We start from the raw sequence: 10,457 nt of genomic DNA on the forward strand, positions 1-10,457 counted from the left end.
TCTGACTTGATGTGCCACGGCTGCTCTGCGTTCCCAGTGCGACCCTGGTCACGTCACATGAACCTTTCAACTATGACAGGTTGTGAGTAAGGCTAGCTACTTGGAAATTGCATCATAAATCCATCGATCACGTTCTTTGTGGCTGAGTGACAGTCTGACGACATACTTGTGAAAATTAGACGAGAGGGCTCAGTACTAACATATAACCACCGGACGACCCTTTCAACCTAGCTTTTTGCATGAAGTTAAACCCAACAACGTACTGAACAGCTTGAAGGAGGGCGGGGCTTCCGCAGGTGGGAATTCCCGGAAGCAGCGCATGACGAGGGGATGCACTCCGGCCTTTATGACGCTCCTATGCTGTCACAGAGTGGGCTGAGCAGCAGTCTCGCGAGAAGCGCAGGAGCATAAATAACGGTCGCGCAGCATACTTGGTAGCATAACGTATTTGTCGCGAAGCAAGCAAGGTGAGTTGTTTGTGTGATTGATAGTGCGACGCCTACAATGGCTGGGATGTGGAAGGTATTTATCCCCGTTGGGTGTTATGCATAAGGACTTCGTCGCCTCTGGAAGGAGTGGTGATTTATTTATTTTCTAATATACGCGCTCTAACATTTTACTCTGGACCGCTTAGAGGGTTCACTTCTAAGCGGGTAGTCGGAGTCTCCCACTGCACTTCCTGTGTTCCCGTATATCACAGGACACCACAGGGATTCTTTAAATGGGCCGGGTCCTGCCGGTGCTGAGCACTAACAGGTCTAAAAAGAGGGTGCTGAGACGGGTACCTATCGAGTTCTCCGTTTTCGCCTTCACCCTTGGTGAAAAGAAAAAAGATGGTAACTGCCGTGCCACCCTCCACTGCCTTTTGACCTAACTTCTTAGAGACTCGTAATAGATAGATCGGTCTCATAAACGAAGTATTTTCAATATTCTAAACTAAGCCATAGTTGTTGCTTATTTATCTTAGGCAACTAACACAATTGACGAAGTTATATATCTAGATACAGTGACAGAAGCGGCAAAGTACCAGTCAGGTGGCATATAATGCTACGCATAGATTTTCAGTTTACGTGTTTTTAACTCGCACCTCTTAATTACGTCGGCCGCGCTCCTTTGAGATCTCTTCTCTCCCCCTCATTACTTTTTAACCCCCGATTTCTAGCTTTGATTTTCAGTTGTTGTCGGTTTTAAGCAGATAGTCTAAACGTATGTTCCGCCCTGGAGCGCTTATGTTCCTTTTGAGATTTCGGGAGGGGATTGGACCCACACTACTTCTAGTTGGCACATGTAGAAATGGGTAAAGAAAACGCGAGAAACTTCGAAATCCCCGTTTTAATGTCGCATATTGAAAACGTGACTTTTATTTGTTTAAACCATATTTGATTTCATGGCTTTTGATTTCGCTCGATGTCTGTCACAAAGCTGGGCATTTACTTCTATGGTGTTTCTCTCTTCCACGTCAATCCAAAATCCCTTCATATTCCGCTATATTAGTCTGGGATTGGACGGGCTCATTCCTATTCTAGTTAACAATGTTTTGCAGTGTCCGCCAAAGACCGGATTTTTCTTTCGGGAGTTGGAGGGTTTCTCTCGTTCCTTTGCTAATGTGTATTAGTGGTGGTAAGTAATTTAGTTGCTGCCGTGACTTTCTCCTTACGTTACTAATCCTCTATCCGTTCAATAGGATTTGCGATACAACAATGGCTTCGGTAGCAGTTGAGCATCCACAGGTAATGGCTTATTTTGACTTTGCTTATTTTTTTGTTTAGTAAAACCAGTGACCTTTTCCAGTTGACTTACAATGTTTGTTTCTTAAACAGAATGTGGTGTCACGCGTGATCAGCCTCCCCCTCATTAGCTCCACCTATGGCATGTTGTCCTCGGTCTACGCAAACACAAAGGAGAACCATCCCTACCTGAGGTCTGTCTGTGAAGTGGCAGAAATGGGAGTATTGACAGTCACTAACGTGGCTATAACCAGCGCTAAACCAATACTTCAAAAGATGGAGCCTCAGAGTAAGTGAAGCTAAGGTCTAATTATTGGCTCGCTTTCCCCCGCCCCCGTGAAAATGTTAAATGCAATGCTGTTGCTCAAGGTTTAAAACATTTTTACTCGGTGTTTTACATTTACAATGCGTGATTTGGGTGGGAAGATGGACTGCAGTTAAACTACTGTTTTACTCTGCATATTATTCCAATTTGTGAATGCATCCCTTGAAAGTAGTGATGTAAGTAACCCCTTTCTGTGCGGTATCTGCACCTTTAGGCCTGGGATACAATAAGGCTGGGGCCTCCTGGGCGGGGGGGGGGTCGAGTCTGTCATCGCAGAGGGTATCAGTTGCACAAGTGAGGCACAAATGGCAGGTGGAGAAGGGGAGTTCAGATTCCTGACAATGTTCATTTTTGGGGTAGGCTGCTTTTGGAGGTGCCCGAGAGGGGGAATACCTACAAAACCCTAAACATGATGCACACCCTGGTGAATCTCCAAGGGCGCGGGACAGTGGTGAGATGGCTTACACTGAATGCACCAACAGTCAGTAACCATTACATCTAGGTTGAGGCTAATACAGCTCAAAATACAATACAGGTTTATTATGACAGGGCACAGCTACATGCAATGGGAAGAGCGATATCCCTGGACTGCGTGAGATGGACTCACTCTTCTCGCCCCCCACAAACACACACCATGTGTTTGCCCAGTAAATAATCCAGCCACATTAGGACAAAGTGGCACACGAATTGCAAAACACCCTGGTGTTTGATAACCCACTTGAGCCAGAATGTCCTTTTTAGGTGTACAAAATGATGTGAATGTCCCTGGGCCAAGCACCTGTTTGGCATTCGGGACTGGTGGTAGCGTAAGGGGGATATTGCCTTGCATTGGGAGGGGATGGTTGTGTCTGTAGGTCTAACCTACAAGGGTAGGGTAGAGAAAGGGGTTGGATATTTATATGGCCAGGGAGGTACCTAGAATAGCAGAGGCTGCTCTGATAATGCTATAAAGTCTTTGCTACCTGGAGGCACTATTATGGGCTGGGTCTTATTGATGACTGGTCTTGGCTGTCACATACCATATGACCACTGCAATGTGTTGCCAGGAAACATATCATGCGACTATAAACTGAACTGCTGCACTGTGCATCTACCTAGGTTTACAACTGTTTGGTATTTGTTTATATACTGTTGTGTATATGCAAAGAAAAGTGAATCTATCCCTCAGAAATTTGAGAGATAGTATGGTTACTCAAATTCTAACTCTTATGGCCGTGAGATCAAAACTGTCTACCTATACATGAAATTGATCACGTCGCACCCTCAATCTTACTAATTTTGAGTAGAGGCTGGCCACTGCATGTAAATAATTGCTCATTGAAACTCTACAAACTGAATGGTTTAAACTGTGAAAGTTAATTTTTTTTTTTTAGTTTCAGTTGCGAATGACTACGCATGTATGGGTCTTGATAAGATAGAGGAGAAGCTGCCAATATTGTATCAGCCGTCAGACAAGGTAATGGTTTCAATAATACAGATGCATTTTTTTTTGTGTGGTTAGCAATACTGACTGTGCATGCCCTTTATCTGGTTCTGTAGTTTATTATTCCTGTAATTTGCTACTACTAATTCTAAACTTCACGATGTGCAGCTTTTATCTTAGTCGTTTTTGTAATGGAACATTTGCCAAATCAGGCAATTTCTTTTATGCTTCAACTATACATTGAATGAAATGTAAAGATTTATGTTCTCTTCATTAGATTGTGTCCAAAGCCTCCGATATGATGTTTGGTGCCAAAGATACTGTGGCTCATACAATCACTGGTGTGGTCGACAAGACCAAAGGAGCTGTTCATGAGAGTGTTGAATTGACAAAGTCTGTTGTACATGGCAGTATTAACACAGTGCTGGGCAGCCATGTGGTGCAAATTGTGAATAATGGTGTGGACTCGGCACTCACCAAATCGGAGACTCTAATAGACCAGTATCTCCCACTGACCGAGGAAGAGTTGGGTGAGTACATCTGAGGATTCGTTTAATTAGTCCGCCGTAAAGCCTTTCTATATTTAAAGTTTGTTTTTTATTGCTGGTATCTTAAACATCTTGTGTTCTGTCCAGTTTGTAGTATCGAAGGGACTCTCTAAGGGCCTACTGTGCAGGGAAACTGATGGCTATGCGACCTTGATGCTGGCTGCTGTTCACTTTGCCATCACATGTTTATCTCTTAGGTCTCAGGGTGCCCTTACCTAGTCCTTGCGTTGCCACAGCTGGTCGGGTTTTAGTGTCATTTGATCCGCAGCCAATTTCTGACAAACCTTCAGTTGGCACAAAATTTCCACTGGTCTTCCTACTGTGCTCAGTTTATACACTCCCTACTGTGCCTGATCTTCCTAGACTTCAACTTGCTCTTTCCCACCATAAGTCCACATCCTATTCTTGTACTGGCCTGAACAATTTTTGGCAACTGGCAGACTAGATTCTACTGGCTCTTAAAGCGTAGATTATTCAAGCTTGTTCTCAGATCCCCTAGTTTATCTTTTCTGCCCATAAAAAGGCCACAGTGCGCCTCCAAACCCAAGAATGTAAATAGTCTTGACCCCTCTAGACACCCTCCACTGCACCTTCCTTGGCAGACCAATCCATGGATTTCTATCAGTCCACCTTCATCCCTTATCCTGTAGAAATCCCAGTGATCGGTTTAGTGTACCGGATGGAGTTTCCTTAATCTGAAGCTCCTAGGGTGCCACCCATCAGCATAACCCGCTGTGTTGGATTCCTCTGCAATATAGTCTTTGGTATGTGTAACTCGTACCAGTCCATTCATCCCCTCAAAAGTGTCTACATTGCACCACTGGGCGCACTATTGCTTTGAAACAGTAGGACTTTTGTGTTGGGATTATGGTGAACTGTACATAAGCTGCATTGTGCTTACAAGTGCCGGTTCATGTGTGCACAGATATTTTTGTTATTTACATGCGTCTTTGGAGTCTTCTATGATGGATCACACACCGCTAGCCTCTCCTCCGGATCGCCCCTGAGCACTGGTATATGAAGTGCATGTAGTTTGAAGAGTTGAAACAAGTTCATGAGTGGTTCACCAAAGTTGGTGCAAGTACTTGTGGTTCCCAGTTTCACTAGACCCGGGGCATGGCCCGGGTTTCGGGATAGTTTCCCTCCTCAGTAGACATGATTTGGGGTTGGTGAGAAGGCCGGCAAGTAACAGTCACGGGCCTCGATGCCTCTCCGGCACACAGGTGCATCTCCAAAAGCTCGTCAGATTATGGGCTCATGGGAGCCCTTTAACAGAAATCTACGAAGACTCTTTGGAGTCTTGCAGTTTAGAACCACGTTGGTGTCTTCTGAGCTTAATATAAACCTACATTTGTCCATCTTCTATCCTAGTAGGATGAGAAGGTGGTGGTTTCATTTGGTTATTGCAGAGACCTGTCGTGTTTAACTTGCAGGTGCTACACTCCGTTTTGGGGGGGGGGGGGGGTTGCTGAAACAAAGATCTCCTATGACTGACTTGGTTAACGTTTGAGGTCTTTCATGACTACCAGACTTGCTTTCTCAGGACATTTGTTAAAAAATTTAGAATTCGTTTAGTGGTGCTATGCACCCAACAATTGAATTTGTTTTGAGTTTGAATGGTTTTTGTTTGGTTTGTTCATTTATTTCCAAATATAAAATTGAATACAAAAGCTGTGTACCTTATCCTTTACCACGGCAGGATACTAAATTTGTCTTGCTCATTTGGCAGCACATGTTCATGTCTAAATGTCACCCCTTAATTCTCCAACAGGCAAATCTTCTAACACGAGACATAACTTGGTGAAGCTAAAGTTAGTCTTTTATAAGGGGCTAGGGAGCTCATGTTTTCCATGCCCCAATCATACAGCACTTGCTTCACAAAGAAGCTGGGTAAATGGCTTCTCTTACCACTTGTAATGGTTACTGTGATTGCGGGACATTATTCCCTTCACTTCCCTGAATGCATAAGTGTGGGTTATTGTGTATCGCGTTGGCAGGTTGTGGTCCTAACTTATAGTTTGTTTTCTGTTTGCAGCTGCAGAAACTGCATGTGTGCAAGGCTTTGAAGATGGGGCTCAGAAGCCAAACTACTATATTCGAATAGGTTCCTTGTCGCGCAAAGTTCAGAAGCGTGCCTACAGTCAAGCCATAGCCGGGTTGAGTGATGCAAAATCCAGGAGCCAGGAAGCAATTTCTCACCTCCACCGTACAGTTGCCCTGGTAAGAAATGCATTGCAACTGTGTGTATCCCTCTATATACATGTGTCGAGCTGAAAGTCCATATCCTCTTATTAAAACTTTCTTTTCTACCACTTCAACTCAGTGGGGTTGGGAATGTGCATTAAACATTTGCTGCATTCATTGCCTGCCGTTTACTTTTAATCTGACCTGTTAGACCAATAGCATTCAAAATGGGCAATACTGGACATGCAAATGTGTTGCAAGGGGGTTTCTTAATGTTACTGCAGTGGTTAGCTGCACTCTGGTTACTTTCTTACTGTTATCTACTGAACTGTAACGCAAGGCATCAACTCACTTTCTTCTTCAGATGGAATATGCACGGAAAAATATGGATAGCGCCAACCAGAAGCTGCATGATGCCCAAGAAAAGCTTTACCAATCTTGGTTGGAATGGAGCAAAAGCACAGGCCAAAACGTTGGCGAGGAGTGTAACGGCACAGAGGTAACTCTGCTCTTTTCTGATCTACAGATTTTTCCAGATTACTGCCTTAATGTTTAAGAATTTGTTGTGCGGGAAATGTAGTGCTATTTATACCTTACATTTGTGGATGCTTGCTGTAGCCTTGTGCATTGAACAGAAGCTCTGCAGAACCCTGCAAGACTTCAGTGGCATCACTCATGAAGCTGATGTGACTGGATTCCTGTGCTCAAACTGATGCTAGTATAAGCAGCTTGTACAGTCTAAACTTAATACTGCGTGGCCTTTTCAGTTCAAGTACTTGCAATCTTTTTCTTTCCCCAGGATGTTGAGTCTCGTACCCTGGTGATTGCCCGCAACCTTACAAAACATCTTCAGACCACCTGCATCACTCTAGTGTCCAGTATACACGGCCTGCCCCACAACATCCAGGAACAGGCTCACCACATGAGTACAATTGCTGGTGAATTGTACCAGAACTTCCACTTGGCCTCCTCTGTAAGAGAAATCTCCGACAACGTTCTTGCGACCACTAGAGGACAATTGGACAAAATGAAGGGCTCAATGGATAATATGGTGGACTATGTTGTGAACAACACGCCACTCAACTGGTTGGTGGGTCCCTTTTATCCCCAGTTGGGTGGCACTCATCATACGGAGGGAAAAGATGAAGGAGGAGACTAACAGCCAACATGCATGCAAAAATTAGTTTGTACCATGTGCACTGCAGCTCTCACTGTATACTATTTATGCCAAGTTATCTGCCAGCTGTGCAGCATGGATCATCTAATCATGATGGATAAGTTGGACATGCAAGGATAAATGTATATAAGCTTGCGGAGCACTGGTATGACCATAATTGTATTTACCTCGGAGGTAATTTACAGAATCTTGCCAGTTACTGGTCTTTATTGAGCACTTTTTGTATTGCACATGAATTTCTGGTGAACATGCTTTTTTAGTAAGTGCTATGGTATCTGAAATCCGAATTGGTTCTACACCACTTCATACTGTGTCACCATGTATTGTGTATTTATAGTAATAAACACTTCTAGCAGCATAGTGTCTCGAGTGAACCTTTCATGTATCCTCCTCGGTGAAAATTAAAGTCTGGGTTGCAAGTGGATGACACACCTAATGTTCTAATAGAATGACTGTGCATACCTAATCAGAACTGATGGAGGGCTGATTGAACTTCACAAACCCTCCAGTCTCACCCATGTAACTTTGAGTTGGTTGCAAATGAATTGTCCGACCATGCTTGGATATGCAGGTGTTTGGGTGCCTGGGCTTCGCGTGCCACACTTTCAACTCTAAGCTCACCAAGTGGGTGTGCTGTATAAACAGTGAAGTAGAAAACTGGAGCAAACCTGAAGTAAAATGGAAGGAGTGTGGGATGCCGATATGGGTCATAATTGAATAAAGTACAAGAAGGCCTGCAGAAGGGGAGTTTAGTCTTAAGCCATTGTAATGTTGAGCAACACCTCACTAAACTAATAATCATCGGGGGACACAATGGGCCCGATTTAGTTTGTTGGGCAGAATGTTCTGCTACAAACGTGACCAAAGATGGTCTTCTAAATTCTTGGTCTGTCCACTTGATTCAGAGTCTGGGAAACTGTGTTCTGACAGTGTTAGCTCTGCCACTGAACCATAATCAGACTGCCTGAAGGTGTAGGGGTCCATTGCAGTACAGACATCGGACACTTTGGCCAACTTGGAGGGAATTGCATTTAATAAAAAAAAGCATTACAAATGTTTTTTGCCACTAGGATTATCTGGTAATGGCTATCAGAAGTAAACAAATGGCCTTCTGCTTCACCTGATGCTCATCTACCCCAGACATTCACCCAGGAGACCACCCCCCTTTTTTTTTTTGTGGGGTGCTACTAAGTTTTTATTCACTTTGGTACACTCTGGCCCTGAAGCTAAGCAGGTCATCCCGTCCTGGATGATACATATTGAGGGCTACAGCAGCTTGAGCCAACTCATGCAGACCCAACCAATGGCATACCATGTTTAGGGGGTCAGGCAGAAGCTCCTGTGGCCCACTATCCTATTCTTCCCTGCCATAGCCTGACAAACCATACCCGTCAAAGCAAATCACTTTGGCGATGAAATGAAGAAAACCCAGAATTACTAGCAAAGTGCCAACTAACAAATAGATTATAACCATTTCCTGGTGTAAGGGGGGGTTGATATGCCGGAGCACTACCTGGCTGGTGCTGCGAACGGCTGTTGGCCGATGCAGCCCCACACGTTTTTCTAATGTTCCGCACTGGCACAGAATGTTCGAAGCGGCCAAGGTGTTAATCAAGGACTGGTTCATAAATATGCCACCATTAGTGTGTTTCCAAATAACCCACGGAATCTATGGACACCTCATCCTAGGATGACAGTCTAGAAAAAACAATCGGGATAGGCAAGGTAATAGCTGCTATTGCAGTTGGAATTGCAGAAATCCTTGTCCTCAATGGATTCATTCCTGTTTTAAAATTTCACCCTCAAACTGGCATTATACTTTGTGCCTCTTCAACTTGCTGGGTGACCTGGAGGCAACCGCACCATCTATGACTGAGTCCGCTACTAAACCAGGCAGGGATCGTCAATTATACATGTCCTATTGTCAATTTTCTTATTCCATAAGTGCCAAGCTACTTCAAAGATCCACAGGTTAAGAATCTCTGCACTACAGACCATGTAAACCGAACTGCTCACATGAAGGTTTTAACTGCCAATTTGACCTTTCCAAATAACTATATTTTTTTAAATAAACCGAAGTAGGCCATAAGGCAGGCTACATGGTATATGAAAAGGATATGTTAAAGTGTAATGTTAAACAGGACCTTACCCTAAGTAGCCCCTCACTGTAGTTGGGTTGCCTGTGCCATAGGAAATCAGTGGGGTATTAAAGACTAATACTTAAATAGTAATGTATCTGCAATGGTGCTAGCTAGACAAATAATTAAACTAAATTATCAAATACAATTCAATGGTGATACCACTTTAATTTAGAAAGTTACCTTTGTCCTGCCTGAAGTCACTGGACGCTAAAATCGGCATTTTTCTTCCCCAACCACTGCAAGTACCATGTCAATAGGTGTGCGAGCGGTGAACTTGTTCCCAGGATGGCCAAAAAGGGAAGGAGCCCTAAACGGAATGGACTGGCAGCTGCCCCCAATGACTTAACATGACCATGGCCTACCTTGTCACAAGCAGATGTAGATTACACACAGGCCTGCTCACTCTTGTTTCTCAGCTAAACTGTCCGCCATCATGTGGGCATTTTTGTTGACATCTGATTCGGATCTGTTTTTTCTTTATTTCATTTGAAGTGTACTTTAAGGGAAACAGAACCCCAAAACACTTTGTGTTTATCCACTATCTGGTTGCTGGGAACTCTGCTTTTGTTCTACCAGGCTGAGTTTTTGGTGGTGTAGCGACTGTTTAACACTGCATTTTAGTGTTGGATGTGGGAGGATACCAGGATTACCATAGTACACTCTGTGCACCACACACTCCCCTCAGTGCAAAGTTTAGTGTGGCTGAAGACTTTGGCCAACTTGCAAATGCCCAAACTGCTTAGAGTTAACACTGGAAACTCTTACCCCATTGGTTATGGTGTCCTTAGGAGTCATTCCCACCCACTGGCTTGTGACTGTTAGACATATGAGCTCTCCAAGCTTACACTTCAGAACACTCCTAAACCTATGGAAGATCAGAGGACCGAATCTGCTGTCGGAGACCTGAGTAAATCCCTGGAGCATTGGACCTG

At 44.0% G+C, this 10,457-nt stretch overlaps 1 protein-coding gene across 1 annotated transcript; it reads left to right on the forward strand.

Moving 5' to 3' along the window:
- Window positions 1-367: 367 nt before the first annotated feature.
- On the forward strand, window positions 368-7,742 carry LOC147727372 (perilipin-2-like). Its single transcript, XM_086961454.1, has 8 exons — window positions 368-467; window positions 1,685-1,730; window positions 1,821-2,016; window positions 3,426-3,508; window positions 3,753-4,005; window positions 6,059-6,243; window positions 6,572-6,706; window positions 7,007-7,742. The coding sequence occupies exons 2-8, from the start codon at window positions 1,701-1,703 to the stop codon at window positions 7,364-7,366; spliced, it is 1,242 nt and encodes a 413-aa protein (XP_086817580.1). The 5' UTR covers window positions 368-467; window positions 1,685-1,700; the 3' UTR covers window positions 7,367-7,742.
- Window positions 7,743-10,457: the final 2,715 nt, after the last annotated feature.

Source organism: Lissotriton vulgaris, chromosome 3_1 (assembly GCF_964263255.1).
Source record: "Lissotriton vulgaris chromosome 3_1, aLisVul1.2, whole genome shotgun sequence".
Taxonomy (NCBI): Eukaryota; Metazoa; Chordata; class Amphibia; order Caudata; family Salamandridae; genus Lissotriton; species Lissotriton vulgaris.

Bases quoted from the DNA above. Each gene is read 5' to 3' on its own strand.
- LOC147727372 (XM_086961454.1), top strand. From the start codon at position 1,701: ATGGCTTCGGTAGCAGTTGAGCATCCACAG. The intron at 3,509-3,752 runs GTAATGGTTTCA...TCTCTTCATTAG, and splicing joins TGTATCAGCCGTCAGACAAG to ATTGTGTCCAAAGCCTCCGA. The intron at 4,006-6,058 runs GTGAGTACATCT...TTCTGTTTGCAG, and splicing joins ACTGACCGAGGAAGAGTTGG to CTGCAGAAACTGCATGTGTG.